This window comes from Mytilus galloprovincialis, chromosome 7, assembly GCF_965363235.1.
Source record: "Mytilus galloprovincialis chromosome 7, xbMytGall1.hap1.1, whole genome shotgun sequence".
NCBI classification, from domain to species: Eukaryota; Metazoa; Mollusca; class Bivalvia; order Mytilida; family Mytilidae; genus Mytilus; species Mytilus galloprovincialis.
Genome location: NC_134844.1, coordinates 97,967,998 through 97,993,135, shown reverse-complemented (window position 1 = coordinate 97,993,135; position 25,138 = coordinate 97,967,998). Strand labels below are relative to the sequence as shown.

The following is a 25,138-nucleotide window of genomic DNA, read 5'->3' as shown; positions in this document are numbered from 1 at the left end:
AGTAGATATAGGAAGATTTGGTGTGAGTGCTTATTAACTCAAATCTGTGTTGATTGCAATATGTTGAATATATGTTGTAGTCGATATTAAAGACACAGGAAGAAATGTTGCTTGACTTTCCTCAAGATATCAGAGGCCTATTTGGTTTAGATATCAGTTCTTTTAAATATAATTACCTCTAAAGATTTCCTTAATTGTTCTGCTTAAACAGAAGGAAATGTAGCTTGACTTCCTACAAGATACCAGAGGGCTCTCTGATTAAATATCAGTTCTATTACATATAATGACATCTTAGGATTTCTTTAATTGTTCTGCAGGCACAGGAAGAAATGAACATTTAATTCCTACCAGTTATCAGAGGCCTCTTTGGTTAAGATACTAGTTCTATTAAATATATTTACCTCTAAACAATTCCTTAATTGTTCTGTAGGCACAGGAGAAGAGGTACCTTGACTTCTAACAAGCTATCAGAGACCTCTTTGGTTAGATATCAGTTCTATTAAATATAATGACATCTTAATAGGAGTTCTTTAATTGTTCTGCAGGCACAGGAAGAAATGAACCTTGACTTCCTACCAGTTATCAGAGGCCTCTTTGGTTAAGATACTAGTTCTATTAAATATATTTACCTCTAAAGAATTCCTTAATTGTTCTGCAAGCACAGGAGAAGAGGTACCTTGACTTCCTACAAGATATCAGAGACCTCTTTGGTTAAGATACTAGTTCTATTAAATATATTTACCTCTAAAGAATTCCTTAATTGTTCTGTAGGCACAAGAGAAGAGGTACCTTGACTTCCTACAAGATATCAGCGACCTCTTTGATCTAGATATTATTTCTTCTAAAGATTTCCTTAATTGTTCTGCTAGAACAGGGGGTAATGTAGCTTGACATCCTACAAGATATCAGTGGTCTCTTGGCTCCAGATATTATTTCCTGTAAAGATTTTCTTAATTGTTCTGCTAGAACAGGGGGTAATGTAGCTTGACTTCCTACAAGATATCAGCGACCTCTTTGATCTATTTATTATTTCCTCTAAAGATTTTCTTAATTGTTCTGCTAGAATAGGGGGTAATGAAGCTTGACATCCTACAAGATATCAGTGGTCTCTTGGCTCTAGATATACTATTAATTACCTCTAAATATTTCCTTAATTGTTCTGCTAGAACAGGGGGTAATGTAGTTTGACTTCCTACAAGTATCGGTGGCCTCTTGGCTCTAGATATTATTTCTGGTAAAGATTTCCTTAATTGTTCAGCTGGAACAGGGCGTAATGTAGCTTGACTTCCTACAATCTATCAGAGACCTCTTTGACCTAGATATTATTACCTCTAAAGATTTCCTTAATTGTTCAGCAGGCACAGGAGGTAATGTAGCTTGACTTCCTACAAGTATCAGTGGTCTCTTGGCTCTTGATATCAGTTCAATACTTTTTTGTACTAGGGAAAAATAAAACCTCAAAATATCAAATCGATTAACAATCAAATCTGAAATAATATTTTACATAAATTGATATTGTTTTTTCTTTTTTTGTGTTAGATAAAGCTTAAATTGTGTAGCCTAAGGCTTAGATTTAGTATGAAATATTCATGCATGGATGAACTGACTATTCATATATATATGAATTGCCTGTTAAAAATGTCTAATTGGCCTTCTTCTTTTTATATGGATACTTTGACAATGCCATATATTATCATATTTTCAAAGAAATAAACAAATGTCTAAATACCATAGATACTTTGACAATGCCATATAGTTATCAAAGAAATAAACGAATGTATAATTGCAATGGATACTTTGACAATGCCATATATTTATCAATAAAATAAAACCAATAACTTATAACCATGGATACCTTGACAATCATGCAATGCCATATATTTATCAATGAAAATGTAAAATCACAAAAATACTGAACTTAGAGGAAAATCAATTCGGAAAGTCCATAATGACATGGCAAAATCAAATAACAAAACGCATCAAAAACGAATGGACAAGAACTGTCATATTCCTGACTTGGTACAGACATTTTCAAATGTAGAAAATGGTGGATTAAACCTGGTTTTATAGTGCTAACCTATTCACTTTGATGACAGTCTCATCAAATTCCGTTATATTTACAATGATGCGTTAACTAAACAGACACAATAAATAAAATAGTCAAAATATATTTCTATAAGTTGTAATTGTATGAACAAAAGAAAGATATCATGTCAATATCTTCAAGCAGGACAAAAAACAGAGTGGAAAACTGATATATGAGTGAATTTTTCAAGTCCAAGGACCATAACTCTGCACAAAATTATCTAATCGAAACAAAAATTCAAATTGATCTATAACTTGTCATTTCAAAACTATATACCATTTGGGGCTGCATTTCATTTGTTTTGCAGCTCGAAACACCATATCTGTTTAAATGGGAATTATCCTTACATAAATTGATTGTCTCCCATATTACTTTCTCCTCCATGTGCATGCAATAACTGTTCAGTGTTCTATTGTGATGTATTTCATTTTATTTTATTATTTCATTGTTATAACACAAATCATTGTAATCATTGTATGAAATTTAAAACCTGCAAGGGTCCATAATTGGATTATTAAAGTATTCTTATTTTTTTTCTTATACAAATTACCAATCAACATCTTCAAGCATGATAAAAAAAAAGTGTGGAAAACACTCTAACATTAGATATGATTAATAGTTCTCTAAAATTAGATATGATGTAACAAAGTTTATTTTATACTTAGTAGTAAATACAGATAAATTGTATGTGTAAAACAATCATTGGCAAGCGTGCTGTATCAGCCACGCGTGATGATATCGATATCAGCACGGTTGCAAAGGCTTTATCACACCTTTAATCTGTATGACGTCACGTCATCGATTGCAGTCACTGATTGCAAAGGCTTTATCAAACCCCTTATCTGTATGACGTCATTTCGATCTGTATGACGTCATGTCACATAAAAAAATCTCGAGCAGAGCTCTTGGGATTATATTGGTGTCTCGGGTTGATACGAATGTGATATTGAAAAAGCCATATGATATTCTCTATATATATACCGGTATATTGATTTTCAAATTATCATCAAATATAATTAATAGTTCCGAGAATATTTTTTTTCTATCATTGGTCACAAATTAATATAGATTTCTAACTTATCTATAAAATGTCAACAACTTTTATCTACACAATGTAATGTTATGAAATATATACCTTAATACAAATAGATTATAATCTTGTTAAAGGATTTCACTTCATATTTTTCATATATATTTATATAAACGAGTCTAAATTGAAAACTACGTTCAAACCTATGATTGCCTTGGATAAAAACCGCAATTTTTATATGTGCATGTAAAACAAATTTCGTTGTAGAAGGGTCTAAATACAGCACAAACAACATTTTCCAAAAGACCAAAAAAGTGAAAAAGTATATTTAAACAAAACGCATTTGACTAACAGGTCGAACAACTGATGTTCTTTAACCCTGCTGACTGCCATTGGTGATTGCCAAATTAAATTGATCACAAGATGTAACAAAATGGATCTTAATATAAATTTAATACTAAACAGAAAATAATTAACTTGTGGCCACAATGTTATGCCACAAACATAAGGTGTCAATATTTTTTTGGTACACTAGATCCGGATTTCGACAATAAATGTCTCTTCAGTGATGTTAGGGATCGAAACGGTATTTGGAAGGCCATATAAAATGTACCCTCATTTTTAGATAGACTCTTGAATTTTAAGAGTCAATATAGGATGAACGGATTATATAAACCACAGGGAAAATATGATACAAGCCCAAACGAAAAAATATAAACGAGTCTAAATTGAAAACTACGTTCAAACCTGTGATTGTGTTGGATAATGATACATATATAGCATTCAGTTATAACTTTATACAGAATAACAAACAAACCTGCCACAAAATTCTTCAAATATTTACCAATGGAAAGAAAAGAAAAAAATGTAATAAAATCTTTAAAAAAATGAGTTATCTTCCTTTTACAGAAATTGTATTTATCATCGGACTCTAGCGTTAGATATGAACCTCAACTGTATTTGGCAAAACTTTTAGGAATTTTGGTCTTCAATGCTCTTCAACTTTGTATTATATTTGGCCTTTCCAACTTTTTTGGATTTGAGCGTTCCTGATGAGTCTTTTGAAGACGAAACGCGCGTCTGGCATATATACAAAATTTAGTCCTGGTATCTATGATGAGTTTACTTAATCATCAGGCAGGGACAAAAATTTGATCTATAACTTGTCATGTCAAAACTTAAAACAAAACATCAAATCAATATCTTCAAGAACCAAAAAAAAATGTGTGGATGACTGATTTGCCTGACAGACAGACAGACAGACAGACAGACAGACAGACAAAGTGAAAACCTTTTACAGGACTTTTAAACAAATGTCTTTTACCATGATACTTTGACAATGCCATCTCTTTATCAATGTTATACACTATATCTGATTTAAAAGCATGTTTACTTTGACAATGCCATTCATAAATCATTGATATAAAAATTTGCTGCTTGTTCAAATTCAGAATATTTGGAGCCGTTTAGGGTTAGGAACAATCAATTATTGAGAATGGAAATGGGGAATATGCCACAGAGACAACAACCCTCACAATATTTTAATCTTACAAAAACATTTATACAAAGACAATATTATATTGTTTTGTTTTGTATTATATTAAGGAACAATTTGATATAAGTAATTTGATAGAAAAATAAATTGCACAGTAAGCTGAACAAACCTTGTGAAGATGAAGCTTTAGGGATGACGGGTTTTAATGGTGTTTTGTCTCTCTCTTCGAATGCTCCAGCAAACAAGTTTGATATATGATTACGTAAGTACCTACAAAACATACATCGAAGTACCTACAAAATATACAGCTAATACCTAAGTACATTCGTTTTACAGTTTAATATATACGTGCCTACAAACTATACAGTTCAAGTCTATTTTAAGATTATTATTCTATTTAAGGTAGCACAAAACAAAGATTTTTTCACTTCCAATCAGACAACTTTAAACTGATGCAATTCCTTTCATCCTTCTTTAAATTTTATAAATGAGGTACCAAAGAAAAAGGAGAAAGAATAGTCTTTCAAATTGTGATGATGTCAAGCCTAACCCTAATTTATAGCAACTAATTACATAACAATTAAGTATGTATTAAATATGTCTTAATCATGTTAATGAAAGTATCACAGTTTGAAAGAATAATCTTTCTTCTTTCTTTTGGTACTTAATTTAAAAACTTTAAAGAAGGATGAGAGGAATTACATCAGTTTAAAGTTGTTTGATTGGGGGTAAACAAATCTTTGTATTGTGCTACCTTAAATCACTTGCACAGGTGACACCAGAAAAAATTTCATCAAGGCATAGACCAAAGATATTGTAGGGTGTTAGAGGTGTTGTAAAGCTACAAAGTTTATCTCTGAATAATTATACAGCTTTGTTTTACAGTGACTTGACTGTAAGTGTTGCTATCCACCAATTACAATTCATTCAAAATTTTGACCAAATTGCAATTTGTTTTATTAAACCAAATTGTTCAACTGGTCACAAATTTGAACCAACTGCTGAAGAAAACCACAGTCAAGACTGAAAGTGCAAGGTGATAAAATAAAACATACTTACAGTCCTATAAGACTTTAACTCCACTTTATTGATGGTATTTTTAAATCAGTCTATCAATCTGTATAGTTATATTATAGCCATTACCATACTAAAGGTGAACTGTTTTATTTTTAATTGCTATAAAAATGTCCAAACTAAGCTTTTATATAGTTTTTCTTTCGAAAAGTATTCTATATTCATAAGAATCACACATTATGTGAATAAAAACATTTCATATTCAGTAAAATATTTGTGAAATTGCAATATGTTTGTAGGAAGGGGAGATAATCTTTTTTGGTTCCAAAAAATCTTTATTCAAAAGAATAGTATTGTAGGTTATCTCCACAAGGAAACTTATCAATAGCATATTGTTATTTCACACATATTTTACTGAATATATGATGTATTATTTTAAATGATATTTGATTCTTATAAATATAAAATCCTTTTCAAAAGAAAAACTATATAAAAGCTTAGTTTGGACATTTTTATAGCAATTAAAAAAAAAAAGGATTTTATATTTTTAAGAATCATATATCATTTAAAATAATTCATCATACATTCAGTAAAATATGTGTGAAATAACAATATGTTATTGATAAGTTTCCTTGTCGAGATAACCTAAAATACTATTCTTTTGAATAAAGATTTTTTGAAACCAAAAAAGATTATCTCCCCTTCCTACAAACATATTGCAATTTCACAAATATTTTACTGAATATGAAATGTTTTTATTCACATAATGTGTGATTCTTATGAATATAGAATACTTTTCGAAAGAAAAACTATATAAAAGCTTAGTTTGGACATTTTTATAGCAATTAAAAATAAAACAGTTCACCTTTAGTATGGTAATGGCTATAATATAACTATACAGATTGATAGACTGATTTAGTAATACCATCAATAAAGTGGAGTTAAAGTCTTATAGGATTGTAAGTATATTTTATTTTATCACCTTGCACTTTCACATTTTGACTGAACAATTTGTTCAATATTCTGACCAGTTGAACAATTTGATTTTATAAAACAAATTGCAATTTGATCAAAATTTTGAATGAGTTGCAATTGGTGGATAGCAACACTAACAGTCAAGTCACTGTAATAGGTTTACAGAGATCAATTTTGGGAAAAACACCTAGCACCATTTGATAAAACTTAATTGAAATGTTCTATTCTAATTTTCCAACTAGATTTCTTTTTATTTCTCCAGGTAAAATAAATTAAATTAGACATCATAATCATACTTTGGCTAAGTGTCAAGTAGAGAAGGAAAAATTGTCTCTGTTGGCCATTCCAGAATACTTTGTTACTCAGAATATCTTTGGTTTTGTTACGCCATTTAAGGATATAATACAAGAATACTCATCATTATTTTGACAAAATCAATGCAATTTTGATTTGAAAACTGTAAATCCAGAAATTATAGCGTACATTTATTATTGTGATTTGCACTGGTGGTAAGCGGATGGTCGTAACTAAAAGTTACGACCATCCGGAGATGGGAGACAACTCTAGGGATAAGTTTTTCTTTTCCGATTTTCGTGCACTAAAAGGTTCATTTGAACCAAACCGCTTGTCTCGTACATACTATTCGGCAGTCCGGTGATATTAAAACCAAATTTGATGCATTAAAACATTCCAATTTTCGTAAAATAGTCATTCAAAAATTCAAGCATGATGGTCGTAACTTTAAATGTGTGATGGTCGTAACTTCAACTATAGTATTTTGGATGATGGTCGTAACCGACACAAGATGGTCGTAACTTTGAAAGATGACCGTAACTCGAGTATTCAGACAAACTTATATTAATGTATTTTAATTGTTAAGGTAATAGACTCAGATGTAATATATGATTTGCTACAAACAATACTATTTGTAACTCTGGTAATGATATGCAGAAATCAAGCTAGAGAATTATTAAACATACACATTTCTGATGGATTTCAAACGCTCATCTTATAGGAGCAACAGTGAAAACTAATAAATAAAAATAAATAAATAAATAAACAAGAGGCTCTCAAGAGCCTGAATCGCTCACCTGAATTTTTTTGGTTTAATCTCTCATCAATGATTATTTTGGCTTTTCAATTTATTTAAATGTTCTTTGAATCGTCCTATTTTCTTCAAAAGCAAAAAAAAAATCATTTTCTCCTATGTTCTATTTTAGCCATCCATAGGAGCTATGTTTCTTGACATACAAGGAAATGAAATATAAAATTTATACTAGATACTCTGAAACTCTGAAACTCATTTAGCCTAAGTTTGGCTGAAATTGATACAGCAGTTTCATAAGAGAAGATTTTTTAAAGTAAGTCAACATGGTGAACAAATTGTGAAAAAAGTCTTTAAAGGGCAATAACTCCTAAAGAGGTCAATTGACAATTTTGGTCAAATTGACTTATTTGTAGATCTTACTTTGCTGATCATATTTGCTGTTTACAGTTTATCTTTATCTATAATAATATTCAAGATAATGACCAAAAACTGCAAAATTTCCTTAAAATTACCAATTAAGTGGCAGCAACCCAACACTTGGATGTTTGATTCATCTGAAAATTTCAGGGCTGATAGATATTGACCTAATGAACATTTTTACTCCATGTCAGATTTGCTCTTAATGCTTTCGTTTTTGAGATATAAGCCAAAAACTGCATTTTACCCCTATGTTCTATTTTAAGTAACGGCGGCCATGTTTTTTGACGGATCAAAAATCAAAGCACACACTTTGTGCAGGATAATCTAAGGAACAATCATGCTAAGTTTTAACCAAATCCATTCAGTAGTTTCAGAGAAGAAGATTTTTCAAAGTTAGCAAATATGATGAACAAATTGTGAAAAATTGTCATTAAAGGACAATAACCCCTTAAGGGGTCAATTGACAATTTTGGTCATATTAACTTATTTGTAGATCTTACTTTGCTGATCTTTTTTGCTGTTTACAGTTTATCTTTATCTATAATAATATTCAAGATAATGACCAAAAACTGCAAAATTTCCTTAAAATTACCAATTAAGTGGCAGCAACCCAACAATGGTTTGTTTGATTCATCTGAAAATTTCAGGGCTGGTAGATCTTGACCTAATGAACATTTTTACCCCATGTCAGATTTGCTCTAAATGCTTTCGTTTTTGAGATATAAGCCAAAAACTGCATTTGACCCCTATGTTCTATTTTAAGTAACGGCAGCCATGTTTTTTGACGGATCAAAAATCGAAGCGCACATTTTGTGCAGGATATACTAAGGAACAATCATGTTAAGTTTCATTCAAATCCATTCAGTAGTTTCAGAGGAGAAGATGTTTGAAAAATTGTTAACGACGACAGACGACGACGACGACGACGACGACGACGACGACGACGACGACGACGGACGCCAAGTGATGAGAAAAGCTCACATGGCCTTTTAGGCCAGGTGAGCTAATAATCTTTATTTCAAGAGGATGATCCCATTAGTTAAAACTAAACTTCCTGAGAGTCCTCAAAATAATAATAACATAGTTATAAGTACACACAGTATTATAAAGTTATATTATACACAATATACAATTATAATGGAAATAATAATGAAAAGGCATATTAATTTGCACAATTGATGAAAAATTTGTAACATTTTGTTTTAAAAGATACAAGTGATCACTCATTTTGATTTCATTTGGTAAACTGTTCCATATTTGAGAACCTGAATATGTAAATGTTTTCTTTAAAAAAATTGTTTTTGGTTTTGGAAGATTTAATAGTTTTTTTATCAGCTGAACGTAAGTTATAGTTTTGATTATCAGTAAAATGAAAATTTTCTTCTACATAGTTAGGAACCATACCATTAATTGATTTAAATACAAGTATTGCCTTTTGGTATTGAATTCGTTTTTCCACATTTAACCAGTGTAAACTATTAAACAATAAACTGGATGATGTCATTATGTCAGCTTCTACTATAACCCTAGCAGATTTCTTTAATAATTTATTAAGTTTATCTATTCCACTCTCACAACAACTTCCCCATATATTGCAACAATAATCAAATAATGGCAGAATATAAGCATTAAAATAGATAATACGTATATGCATAGGTAAATATTTTCTTATCTTTTGTAATAAGTTGATTCTATTTGATATAGTAATTGACATTTTATCTTTTTGCTGACTCCAATTAAAGTTTTTGTCAATATATAAACCAAGTAGTTTTTCACAATCTACATTTTCTTTTTGTTCATTTGAAATATTGATATCAAAACTGTTTCCAGTTAAACAAAGCCATTGTTTTGAACCAACAATCATTGATTTACTCTTTTTTGGCATTTAATTTCATACAATTTTGCGAGCACCAGTTTTCAATTACATGAATATCATTTTGAAGGTTAGAAGCTAACTGAATTACATCATTACCTTTACAATGTAATGTAGAATCGTCTGCATATAAATCTATTAATGAATGTTCTATATTAAGTGGTAAATCATTGATATATAAAATAAATAACAAAGGGCCCAGGATAGAACCTTGTGATACACCAGTTTTTCTGCATTTAGTATTGAGGGCCCTCATGGGGTTTTTGATTATGTGATTACTTGGCTGTTTTTTTAATGATTATTTGATTATTAAGCCAAATATTTCATGATTATTTGATTACCTAGGACTGTATTTTTAGTTTATGATTATTTGATTACTAAAGATAAGCAAATATTTAATGATTATGTGATTATATTGGCAAAAAAATGGTGATTATGTGATTACTAGGACCCCCCCATGAGGGGCCTCAGTATTAGACATGACGTTATTGACCTTAACTTGTTGGCTTCGTTCAAACAAGTATGACTTAAACCAGTCAAGTGTACTATTAGAAACATTATAATATTCAATTTTTTCAATAAAATTATATGATTAACCAGATCAAAAGCTTTCTTTAAATCTAAAAATAAAACTCCATTTATCTCTCCATTATCTTTTTTTGCTAACCATTCATCTACTAATTTAGTATGTGCAGTAGTATACGAATGTTTAGTTTTGAAACCTGACTGTGTAGTATTAAGAAGGTCATTACTATTTAAAAAAAAAAAATACAAACTATTAGCTATATGTCGTTCTATGATTTTAGATAGACAAGCCAAAACTGCTATTGGTCTATAATTATCAGGATTACAGGCCTTGCCACTTTTAAAAATTGGGCATACTCTTGCAGTTTTAAAAATACTTAGAAATTTACCATAATTGATGTTTAGATATATGTCAAAGCTGGTAAAATGACATTGCTGCACATACTCAAAATAATTGGTCCGACATCATCTAAACCAGTTGCTTTCGACTTGTCAAGTTTTTTTAAATACATATTTACATCTAAAATGCTCATTTCTGGTATAATGAATTTTTCACTACCCCTTTGTAACTTTGATTTTACAAATTTATTAAGTGCATCAATTTAATCAACTCGCATTAAGCCAAAAAGTATGTTAGGGTTGAGAATTGATATATTTTTTTCTGTACGTTAAGGCATTAAATTATTAAATGCACGTGTATTCCCTTATATTTGTTTTTAGTATTTTTTATTTACGACTTTTTTTTTATCTGCAATCATGTCGGCAGATGAAATTATTAAACGTACAGTCTGACAACCATCTTTAAATCATTTATTGCAGCTCTTATGTCTTAGAGTTTTTGAGTCTTTGTTTACTCCTTGACTTTTTTTAAATTGTTATTGTCTTATAAACTATTGGCCTTCAAATATTCGTCTTTTGGTCGTTCATGAGGAAATAGAATCCACAAATGCACTTCTGAGTCAGGGTTGAGTTCAATATCGTAGCTGCTACGTAGTGCTACGTAGATCTTGACGATTGAACATGCAGCTCAGGGGCGGATGCAGGAATTTTCGAAAGGGGGGTGCTAACCCATGCTAACCCAGGGCAAAGGGGGGTGCAAAACATATGTCCCGATACAAATGCATTGATCGGCAAAAATAAAGGGGGGGTGCGCACCCCCGGAACCCCCCCCCCTGGATCCGCCACTGCAGCTATAGACTAGTTGTTACATAGATATTGATAGCAGCTACGTAGCCGCTACGATATTGAACTCAACCCAGGATTTTATTACGTGTTGTCGTTATTTTTTATCGATTACATAACAATAATATATTGCTGTATAGTATTGATATTAGTTCTAAGTATTGGTACGGAATGAAAACTGAATCCATGGTGTCGCAATGATCATTGTGTTAACTTCGAAAGTAGGAAAATTGTTGATATATATTTTACACTGCTACATGCACTGAATTTAAGAGTAAAATAAAATACTTGTTTGTAGCCAGGATAATGTTACAAAGACTTAGGTCAAACTAAATGTACTGCGGCAATTATTACATACAAATCCCGGTATGCAGGTTGAAAATCATGTGTAAGTTATATGTTTACATTGTATGAATGGCTACAAGCTACTCATGGACTTCGTCATTGGGCATTACTGTGCACCTGATTATCAGCTTGATTTCACCAAACAACAATATGACGTCTAAGCATCCAGGCTAAAAATAAAGCGTATGTTCTTTTTAAAACTCAGGTACGGACCTGCGAATTCGCGGGTATGCTCTAGTCTCGATAACGACCTTCATAACCTATCAATATGTTAAGCTTATTTTGACTCCTTATTAATACTCTTTCGACTTAATGTATCATTCTTCAATTGAAGATTTAAAAAAATTAACTAGTAAGTACATCCTCAAAAAGTTTATGTTTGCAATAGATGCGAATTCCAATCGGAAAAAAAATTAGGATACTGCTATTTCATGTGATGTCCAATTTGTTAATTTGTTTCTTAAACTCATTTATTTTGTAATTTAAACAATTACATGTATTTGATACATTTTGTGCTTTTTATTTCTAACAAAGAATGATCATAACCAGAGCTGTGTTTCTTGTTTTAAAATGATTTCTCCACTTTTGAGAAATTTACATTGTTAATGAATTTAACCGCTTACATTAATTTAACTATTTGCCTCTTTATTAATTTTATACATTATATTTTAAGAATATATGACTGTTCATTTCATTTTGTATTGTTTCGTTCGATTCGTTCCAATTTTCTTCTTTACAGGTATCCCTCTCTCCATCTAGTTTTTATTATTTGGTGAAAACAACTTCACAAATATATAATATGATATATGATATATTCATATAACAGAAGACACGTTTAGAACTCTTGACTGGTTCGGTTACATTTGAAAAAATTGGAATTTTAAATCGAACTTTAATCAAAATTCCCCAAAACTAATATTTGAAAACTTTTAAAATTTCTGAATTGATAAGTGTTACACGCATTGAAATTGCTTTATTTTACATTGTATGTAAAAAAATGAAAAAAAAATCTTCAGAAGTACATCATATGAAATACTAGTATGCATATAATAAAAGACACGTTTAAAATTCTTGACTTGCCTTATTCGGTCTTATTTAAAACAGAGTTACGACCATCACAAATTTAAGTTACGACCATCCTCAATATTTTGTTTTTTTAGTTACGACCATCATGCTTGAATTTTTGAATGACTATTTTACGAAAATTGGAATGTTTTAATGCATCAAATTTGGTTTTAATATCACCGGACTGTCGAATAGTATGTACGAGACAAGCGGTTTGGTTCAAATGAACCTTTTAGTGCACAAAAATCGGAAAAGAAAAACTTATGCCTAGAGTTGTCTCCCATCTCCGGATGGTCGTAACTTTTAGTTACGACCATCCGCTTACCACCAGTGGATTTGGTAATTTTTCACTCAAAAGTGTTTTTAATTCTTGTGATGTTGAAAAAATCCTGTTTAATTCACATAAAAAAAATTGAATTTAAATTTGTGTATTAATAATCCTGTTGCATTTTTCGCAATAAGAAAAACATTGCAATAATTTCTAAATATACAGTAACATTTGACACATATGTATGCATTAGACAATGTTAGATTCTCAATCACTATGACTATGATCAGGCAACTGCAAAAATTAAGAAAACTCGAAAAGAGACAATACACTCTGGTCTTTTTTATCACCTGCAGATACTAGACTGAAACATAAGTGAAAAAAAAAATTAAGTCTAAAGGTCTGGTATGGACCAGCTATGTTTTACTAGAAAAAGGAATCTGCTATTATAACACACTAAATATAAAATGATATGTATAGTTTGGCTATCATCTACATCTTGGTTCTATGAATATTTCTCATTGAGCTATCACTACATACTACTCACTCTGAAAAGACTACATTTTGTCCTGACCAGTCGAGCACAGATTTTACTTGACAACACTCAACATAATCTTTACCTTACTTAACAGTACTTAACTGCACTCAACTGCGGTCTCTACTTTACTTATTAAGTATGATTAAATTAGGCTAATTTTGGCTATGTGAAGTCTCAATATGTCTGGACAAGTCTTAACCTGTCTTGACCAGTCTCGACTCAGTCTAGACCTGTCAGTACAAGTCTGGACCTGTCAGTAACAGTCTGGACCTGTCTCGACTCAGTCTCCACCTTTGAATTTAGTCTATACTGTTCTTAAACTGCCCATCTATCACAATTATGTATTATTATTACATAATGCCAGTTATTTGATAGTTTGGTTCATTGCTGTCAAATTAAAAGATTAAATAAATAGGAGAAAAAAAAGCTAGAATTTCATATCTGATTAAATTCAGATAGTCACCTTAATTATTTCTATAACTTTAATAAATCAACTTGAACGAGCATAAAACTTTTCATATATCTCAATTATGAATTGATCCTACAGAATGCAACTTTTTCATAAATAGATTTGCTTGAATTTTTTCTTTATGAAATTTAGAGTAAAAAAAAATGTGAGTAATTTGTCAATATGACAACGACCTTATGACAAAATTTACCAAAAAAGTAAAGGTCAATTATAAAATAGCATCACAAACAACCAGAAAACCATCTTGATGTCATCATGCAGTAACAATAGTTATATATAGATACATAAGTATACACCTCTTAATCGTCTTGGTGTCAGCATGCAACAACAATAGATATATATAGATACATAAGTATACACCTCTTAATCGTCTTGGTGTCAGCATGCAACAACAATAGATATATATAGATACATAAGTATACACCTCTTAATCGTCTTGGTGTCAGCATGCAACAACAATAGATATATATAGATACATAAGTATACACCTCTTAATCGTCTTGATGTCAGCATGCAACAACAATAGATATATATAGATACATAAGTATACACCTCTTAATCGTCTTGGTGTCAGCATGCAACAACAATAGATATATATAGATACATAAGTATACACCTCTTAATCGTCTTGGTGTCAGCATGCAACAACAATGGATATATATAGATACATAAGTAAACCTCTTAACTGTCTTATGTTTGAAATATTCTGAATTCTTTTAACAGAGAGTGACATAGTGCTTCAACAAATAAGCTCTACTTAAAATATGAAAATAAAGTTTTGCCAGTTAAAGGCCATGATAACCTTCAACTTTCATATTAATTCCAAAGAACACTTAACCATAAGGTTACAGTTAACTTTATTTATGTCAGACCAATGTATTTTTTTTTCAATCAATTTATGACTTACCAATTAATTATTCGTTGAACAAAATTTACAGGTCCATTCTCCTTCACACCTAGCTGTGAGTAAACTATGTCATATGGATATAATACATCAATGGGAAACTCAACAAAAACTGGACCTGTAAAATATGTAATATACATCAATGGGAGACTCGACAAAAACTTGACCTTGAAAACTATGTCATATGGATATAATACATCAATGGGAAACTCAACAAAAACTGGACCTGTAAAATATGTAATATACATCAATGGGAGACTCGACAAAAACTTGACCTTGAAAACTATGTCATATGGGTATAATACATCAATGGGAAACTCAACAAAAACTGGACCTGTAAAATATGTAATATACATCAATGGGAGACTTGACAAAAACTTGACCTTGAAAACTATGTCATATGGGTATAATACATCAATGGGAAACTCAACAAAAACTGGAACTCTAAAATATGTAATATACATCAATGGGAGACTCGACAAAAACTGGACCTGTAAAATATGTAATATACATCAATGGGAGACTCGACAAAAACTTGACCTTGAAAACTATGTCATATGATGGGTATAATACACCAATGGGAAACTCAACAAAAACTGGAACTCTAAAATATGGGTATAATACATCAATGGGAAACTTAACACTAACCTGTAAAACAATGTCATATGTGTATAATAGAGGGGCGAAAGATACCAAAGGGACAGTCAAACTCTATAGATTGAAAATAAACTGACAACACAATGGCTAAAAATAAAAAGACAAACAGACAAATAATAGTACAGAAGATACAACTTAGAAAACTAAAAACTAAGCAACACCAACCCAACCAAAAACTAGGGGTGATATCAGATGCTCCAGAAGGGTAGGCAAATCCTGCTCAACATGTTGCACCCGTTGTGTTGCTTATATTATTACAAATCCGGTAAATAGTCTAATTGGGTAAGTCACATTCGTAAAAAGGGAAGGGTATTGTAGTTATGACATTAGAAACATATCCAATATCATCTGTGAAAAGGTTATTCCATAATGGTCAACCAACTCGTGATGGGCGTCCCTAAAATTAACCAAGGGATAATTTCAACTTCATCATTTGGATCTCTTTGTTTAATATCTTCCTTGTGAGCAGCAATCCTCTATCGCAGAAATTATGATAGGAAACACAAGCCTGGGAATATCGTATCAATTGGGAGATATATAATCCCTATGCATGAACTGCTGGAATGTTGCTTCATAGAAATGGAAAGTTCACAATTGGGAAGCTGAAATCATATCTCTTTTGTCGTAAAGTTTTGTTTTCAACCGACCCTCATTGTAAGTTTCTAGATGTAATATAAAAAAGAAGATGTGGTATGATTGCCAATGAGACAACTATCCACAAAAGACCAAAATGACACAGACATTAACAACTATAGGTCACCGTACGGCCTTCAACAATGAGCAAAGCCCATACCGCATAGTCAGCTATAAAAGGCCCAGATAAGACAATGTAAAACAATTCAAACGAGAAAACTAACGGCCTTATTTATGTAAAAAAATGAACGAAAAACAAATATGTAACACATAAGTCAAGATATGACACATTTGTATCTTTTGTATCCTTTATCTCTAGTTTGATTGGATAGATATGTTCAACATCACAGAGTTAACAAAAATTGATAAGATATTACAAAGAAATCAAAGGTGTAGAATTTATCACAGGTGGATCAAAGGTAAAGAAGTTACCTCAGGGTCAACAAAGGTGTAGAATATATTTCAGGGTCAAAAAAGGTGTAGAAGATATTAAAAAGTAATCAGAAGTGCAGAAGATATTACAGGGTAATCAAAGGTTTAGAAGATAATACAGCTAATAAAAGGTGTAAAAATATAAAAGGGTAATCCAAGCTATATCCTGCCAAGTGTTCCAGACCTGGCTTATTTGAAAGCTGTCTACAAGAAACCTTAATTGTATGGTGTGCCATACTGGTACCGGTATCGGTACTATATCCTGCCTAGTGTGCCAGACTTGGTTTATTCAAAAGTTGTATCTCGTAAAGACATGAAAGCTTACCTGGTGTGCCAGACTGGGCCTCATTTAAAGCTGTTTTCAATGTAGGCACGATATCTCTAACTTTTGTGATTGTAGCACAGTATTTACATAAAGGTTTAAATAAAGACATCTGGTCTATATCCTGTAAGGCACCTCTTCCCTAAAATGAAATTACAAGTTGTTAATGATCTATATTCTGTAAGGCACCTCTTCCCTAAAATGAATTACAAATTGTTATTGTTCATGTTGTTAATGATCTATTTCCTGTAAGGCACCTCTTCCCTGAAATAAAAATAAAAGTTGTTATTGGTCTATATCCTGTAAGGCACCTCTTCCCTGAAATAAAAATAAAAGTTGTTAATGATCTATATTCTGTAAGGCACCTCTTCCCTGAAATAAAAATTTACAAGTTGTTATTGATCTATATCCTGTAAGGCACCTCTTCCCTGAAATAAAAATTTACAAGTTGTTATTGATCTATATCCTGTAGGGCACCTCTTCTCTGAAATAAAAATAAAAGTTGTTATTGGTCTATATCCTGTAAGGCACCTCTTCCCTGAAATAAAAATTTACAAGTTGTTATTGATCTATATCCTGTAGGGCACCTCTTCCCTGAAATAAAAATAAAAGTTGTTATTGGTCTATATCCTGTAAGGCACCTCTTCCCTGAAATAAAAATTTAAAAGTTGTTATTGATCTATATCCTGTAGGGCACCTCTTCCCTGAAATAAAAATAAAAGTTGTTATTGATCTATATCCTGTAAGGCACCTCTTCCCTGAAATAAAAATTTACAAGTTGTTATTGATCTATATCCTTGTAGGGCACCTCTTCCCTGAAATAAAAATAAAAGTTGTTATTGGTCTATATCCTGTAAGGCACCTCTTCCCTGAAATAAAAATTTACAAGTTGTTATTGATCTATATCCTGTAGGGCACCTCTTCCCTGAAATAAAAATAAAAGTTGTTATTGATCTATATCCTGTAAGGCACCTCTTCCCTGAAATAAAAATTTACAAGTTGTTATTGATCTATATCCTGTAAGGCACCTCTTCCCTGAAATAAAAATTTACAAGTTGTTATTGATCTATATCCTGTAGGGCACCTCTTCCCTGAAATAAAAATAAAAGTTGTTATTGATCTATATCCTGTAAGGCACCTCTTCCCTGAAATAAAAATTTTCAAGTTGTTATTGATCTATATCCTGTAAGGCACCTCTTCCCTGAAATAAAAATTTACAAGTTGTTATTGATCTATATCCTGTAGGGCACCTCTTCCCTGAAATAAAAATAAAAGTTGTTATTGGTCTATATCCTGTAAGGCACCTCTTCCCTGAAATAAAAATTTACAAGTTGTCATTGATCTATATCCTGTAGGGCACCTTTTCCCTGAAATAAAAATAAAAGTTGGTATTGATCTATATCCTGTAAGGCACCTCTTCCCTGAAATAAAAATTTACAAGTTGTTATTTGTCTATATCCTGTAAGGCACCTCTTCCCTGAAATAAAAATTTACAAGTTGTTATTGTTCTATATCCTGTAGGGCACCTCTTCCCTGAAATAAAAATAAAAGTTGTTATTGGTCTATATCCTGTAAGGCACCTCTTCCCTGAAATAAAAATTTACAAGTTGTTATTGATCTATATCCTGTAGGGCACCTCTTCCCTGAAATAAAAATAAAAGTTGTTATTGGTCTATATCCTGTATGGCACCTCTTCCCTGAAATAAAAATTTACAAGTTGTTATTGATCTATATCCTGTAGGGCACCTCTTCCCTGAAATAAAAATAAAAGTTGTTATTGATCTATATCTTTTAGGGCACCTCCCTCATGTCTGATGTTCAGTATTTATTGGGTCTTTTATGTGATACATAAGTGTTTCTTGTTTGTCGTTATTTATATAGATTAGACCTTTGGTTTCCATGTTTAAATGGTATTACACTAGTACTTTTTTGGGCCCTTTATAGGTTGCCAAGCCTCTTGTTGAAGACTGTACTTTGATCTACATATATGATGGTTTACTATGACATATTGTGACTTGGATGGAGATTTGTCTCATTAGCAATCATACCACATCTTTTTATATGTATTTTATCTATATCCTGAAAGCCATCTCAACAGATACAAGTTGAATGGTCTTAAACAATACAAATAACTAAGCAAAAAGCAAATCAACCAGGGGTATGTCAAAGAATGTCTCCTCCTTTTTCTAAAAAAAAGTTCTTCCGAACATACCAAGATCTTATTGATAAATATTCAATGTCAACTTTATATCAATATACCAGGCAAATTAAGAAATATTTAATATATCATTGCAGCTAATAAAGGTTGAAGACTGAAGATGATTACCTTTAGTAATGTGGCTGCAGCGCCACCTATTAACAAAACAGGGGATTCAGCCATCTGAGCATTTTTCACTGCCGTAACTGTGTTTGTCAATCCTGAAATTTAAATCTGTAGAATCATATCTGACTCGGAAAAAAAAACAATTTCCCATTAAAATAATCAACAATCAACAGAAATAAGTTAGTTATGTTCACTGGACAATCAAAAGGTAACATTTAGTTACAATGACTGGACAAAAAAGAAATAACATTTAGTAACACTGACTGGACAATCAAGAGATAACATTTAGTTACACTGACTGGACAATCAAGAGATAAAATTAAGTAACAATGACTGTACAATCAAAAGATAACATTTAGTTATACTGACTTGACAATCCAGAGATATATCATTTAGTTACGCTGACTGGACAATCAAGAGATAAAATTAAGTAACACTGACTGTACAATCAAAAGATAACATTTAGTTATACTGACTTGACAATCCAGAGATATATCATTTAGTTACACTGACTGTACAATCAAGAGATTACATTTAGTTACACTGACTGGACAATCAACCGATGATATTTAGTTACACTGACTGGACAATAAAGAAATAACATTTCGTTACAATGACTGGACAATCAAGAGATATCATTTAGTTACAATGACTGGACAATCAACCGATGATATTTAGTTACACTGACTGGACAATAAAGAAATAACATTTAGTTACAATGACTGGACAATAAAGAAATAACATTAAGTTACACTGACTGGACAATCAACAGATGATATTTAGTTACACTGACTGGACAATCAAGAGATAATATTAGTTACACTGACTGGACAATCAAGAGATAACATTAAGTAACACTGACTGGACAATCAACAGATGATATTTAGTTACACTGACTGGACAATAAAGAAATAACATTAAGTAACACTGACTGGACAAGCAAGAGATAACATTTAGTTACACTGACTTGACAATCAAGAGATAACATTTAGTTACACTCACTGGACAATCAAGAGATAACATTTAGTTACACTCACTGGACAATCCCTAAATAATATTTAGTTACACTGACTGGACAATCAAGAGATATCATTTAGTAACACATACTGGACAATCAACAGATGATATTTAGTTACACTAACTGGACAATAAAGAAATAACATTTTGTTACAATGACTGGAAAATCAAGAGATAACATTTAGTTACACTGACTAGACAATCACCAGATAACATTTAGTTACACTGACTGGACAATCAACATACTTGAACCTGTTGCAATAATAAACATTATTAGACCGATCTATCAACATACCTGGACCTGTTGTTTCAATGGACCTTACTTGACTGATCAATCAACATACCTGGACCTGTTGTGACAGGGGACCTTACTTGATTGATCTATTAACCCACTTGGACCTGGTGTGACAGTGGACCTTATTTGACTGATTTATCAACATACCTGGACCTGTTGTGACAAGGGACCTTACTTGACTGATCTATTAACACACTTGGACCTGCTGTGACAGGGAACCTTATTTGACTGATCTATCAACGTACCTGGAACTGTTGGGACAGTGGACCTTACTTGGCTGATATATCCACATACCTGGACCTGTTGTGACAGTGGACCATACTTGACTGATCTATCAACATACCTGGACCTGCAGTAACAGTAGACCTTACTTGACTGATTTATCAACATACCTGGATCTGCTGTGACAGTGGACCTCATTTGACTGATCTATAAACATCCCTGGACCTGTTGTGACAGTTGACCTTTTTTGACTGATCTATCAACATACCTGGACCTGCTGTGACAGTGGACTTTATTTGACTGATCTATCAATATACCTGGACCTGTTGTGACAGTGGACTTTATTTGACTGATCTATCAACATACCTGGACCTGTTAGGACAGGGGACCTTACTTGACTGATCTATCAACATACATAGACCTGTTGTGACAGTGGACCTTATTTGACTTATCTATCAACATACCTGGACCTGCTGTGACAGTGGACCTTACTTGACTGATCTATCAACATACCTAGACCTGTTGTGACAGTGGACCTTATTTGACTGATCTTTCAACATACTTGGACCTGTTATGACAATAGACCTGACTTGACTGATCTAACAACATACCTGTACCTTTAGGGACAGTGGACCTTACTTGACTGATCTATAAACATATCTGGACCTTTTGGGACAGGGGACTTTACTTGACTGATCTATCAACATAACTAGACCTGCTGTGACAGTGGACCTTACTTAACTGATTTATCAACATACCTGGTCTTGTGGTGACAGTGGACCTTACTAGACTGATCCATCTACATACCTGGACCTGCTGTGACAGTGGACCTTACTTGACTGATCTATCAACATACCTTAACCTGTTTGGACAGCGACCTTATTTGACAGATCTATCAACATACCTGGACCTGTTGGGACAATGGACTATACTTGACTGATCTATCAACATACCTTGACCTGTTGTAACAGTGTCCTAATTTGACTGATCTATCTACATACCTGGACCTGCTGTGACAGTGAACCTTACTTGACTGATCTATCAACATACCTTGACCTGTTGTAACAGCAACCTTATTTGACTGATCTATCAACATACCTAGACCTGCTGTGACAGGGGACCTTACTTGACTAATCTATCAACACACCTAGACCTGCTGGGACAGGGGACCTTACTTGATTGATTTATCAACATATCTGGACCTGTTGGGACATGGAACCTTACTTGACTGATCTATCAACACACCTGGACCTGCTGTGACAGTGAACCTTACTTGACTGATTTATCAACATACCTGGTCCTGTTGGGACAATGGACCTTAATTGACTGATCTATCAACACACCTGGACCTGCTGTGACAATGGACCTTAATTGACTGATTTATCAACCTACCTGGACCTGCTGTGACAGAGGACCTTACTTGACTGATATATCAACATGTCTGGACCTGCTGTGACAGTGGACCTTATTTGACTGATCTATCAACATACCTGGACCTGTTGTGACAGGGGACCTTACTTGACTGATATATTAACATACCTGGACCTGCTGTGATAGGAGACCTTACTTGACTGATCTATCTACATACCTGGACCTGCTGTGACAGGGGATCTTACATGACTGATCTAGTCACATACCTGGACCTGTTGTGACAGTGGACCTTATTTGACAGATCTATCAACATACCTAGACCTGTTGGGACAGGGGACCTTACTTGACTGATCTATCAACATACCTAGACCTGTTGGGACAGGGGACCTTACTTGACTGATCTTTCAACATACCTGGACCTGTTGTGACAGTGGACCTTACTTGACTGATCTATCAACAAGTAAGGTCCACTGTCACAACAGGTCCAGGTATGTTGAAAGATCAGTCAAGTAAGGTCCCCTGTCCCAACAGGTCTAGGTATGTTGATAGATCAGTCAAGTAAGGTCCCCTGTCCCAACAGGTCTAGGTATGTTGATAGATCTGTCAAATAAGGTCCACTGTCACAACAGGTCCAGGTATGTGACTAGATCAGTCATGTAAGATCCCCTGTCACAGCAGGTCCAGGTATGTAGATAGATCAGTCAAGTAAGGTCTCCTATCACAGCAGGTCCAGGTATGTTAATATATCAGTCAAGTAAGGTCCCCTGTCACAACAGGTCCAGGTATGTTGATAGATCAGTCAAATAAGGTCCACTGTCACAGCAGGTCCAGACAGTGACAGTGAACTTTACTTGACAGATCTTTCAACATACCTAGACCTGTTGGGACAGGGGACCTTACCAGACTGTTCTTTCAACATACCTGGACCTGCTGTGACAGTGGACCTTACTTGACTGATCTATAAACATACCTTGACCTGTTGAGACAATGGACCTTAGTTGACTGATTTATCAAGATTCCTGGACCTGCTTTGACAGGAGACCTTACTTGACTGATCTCTCAACACACCTGGACCTGCTGTGACAGTGGACCTTACTTGATTGATCTATCAACATACCTGGACCTGTTGTAACAGCGGGCCTTATTTGACTGGTCTTTCAACATACACAACAGCCCGTGTGGATTTTGCTTTTTCCACCTGCTCACCGTGGGCAGTCCACCCGTGCCCACTCTAGCTATTATATCTTTTTTGTAAAAATATTGATTAATTAAAGAACCTTAGTGAGCACATTGTCATTGGAGAAATTAAATAAGTATAAGGAAAAAAAATTGTATAAGAAAAAATACTGAATAATAATTTCCTGTCAATAAACACATCTACATAGTATGTCCTTAAATTATCTACAAAATTTCATGAAATTCTGTTGTGTGTTTTCAGAGGAGTTGAGATGACAAACTGTTACAGAAGTACATTGAAGCAAATAAGTTCAAAGGGGCATAACTCCTAGAAAAAAATTGAATCGTAATTTCCTGTTGATATGCACATCTACGTAGTATGTCCTTATTATCTACAAAGTTTCATGAATCTCTGTTGTGTGGTTTCAGAGGAGTTGAGATGACAAACTGTTGAAGTAGTACCTTAAAGCAAATAAGTTCAAAGAGGTGTAACTCCTAGAAAAAAAATTGAATCGTGATTTCCTGTCGATATGCACATCTACATAGTATGTCCTTATTATCTGAAAAGGTTTCATGAAATTCTGTTATGTAGTTTCAAAGGAGTTGCGATGACAAACTGTTGAAGTAGTACCTTAAAGCAAATAAGTTCAAAGAGATGTAACTCCTAGAAAAAAAATTGAATTGTGATTTCCTGTCGATAAGCACATCTACATAGTATGTCCTTATTATCTGAAACGGTTTTATGAAATTCTGTTGTGTGGTTTGAGAGGAGTTGCGATGACAAACTGTTGCAGTAGTACATTAAAGTAAATAAGTTCAAAGGGGCGTAACTCCTAGAAAAAAATTGAATCGCAATTTCCCGTCGATATGCACAACTACATAGTATGTCCTTATTATCTGAAAAGGTTTCGTGAAATTCTGTTGTGTGGTTTGAGAGGAGTTGCGATGACAAACTGTTGCAGTAGTACATTAAAGTAAATAAGTTCAAAGGGGCGCAACTCCTAGAAAAAAAATTGAATCGCAATTTCCTGTCGATATGCACAACTACATAGTATGTCCTTATTATCTGAAAAGGTTTCGTGAAATTCTGTTGTGTGGTTTGAGAGGAGTTGCGATGACAAGAAACAGGACTGACGGACTGACAGACGGACGGACGGACTGACGGACGGACTGACGGACGGACTGACGGACGAACTGACGGAAGGACGGGTCAAAAACATTATACCCTCTGCAACATTGTTGCGTGGGGTATAAAAATGCTTATCTGCTTTTTTCAAATGATTGTACTTGCAAGTCTTTAGATGATACAAAAGAAATTGAATGCCTACTCCTACAGGTGGGCAGAGTGGACAAGGAACAAATTTTGCCCACCCGGTGCCCACTCCCATGGTGGGCCGGTGGATAAAGCAAAATCCACCCAAGCTGTAGTGTACCTGGACCTGCTGTGACAGTG

At 33.1% G+C, this 25,138-nt stretch overlaps 1 protein-coding gene across 2 annotated transcripts in view; it reads right to left on the bottom strand.

Moving 5' to 3' along the window:
* The window catches only part of LOC143084058 (2-hydroxyacyl-CoA lyase 2-like), a 60,530-nt gene that overhangs the window by 24,897 nt on the left and 10,495 nt on the right, over positions 1-25,138 (bottom strand). For both annotated transcript variants that reach the window (XM_076260475.1, XM_076260476.1), the window contains 5 exons: positions 19,608-19,699; positions 17,285-17,423; positions 15,241-15,355; positions 4,781-4,881; positions 1,330-1,439 (listed from right to left, as the gene is read on the bottom strand). In XM_076260475.1, coding sequence (XP_076116590.1) covers positions 1,330-1,439; positions 4,781-4,881; positions 15,241-15,355; positions 17,285-17,423; positions 19,608-19,699 — 557 coding nt within the window. The remainder of the gene's footprint in view (positions 1-1,329; positions 1,440-4,780; positions 4,882-15,240; positions 15,356-17,284; positions 17,424-19,607; positions 19,700-25,138) is intronic.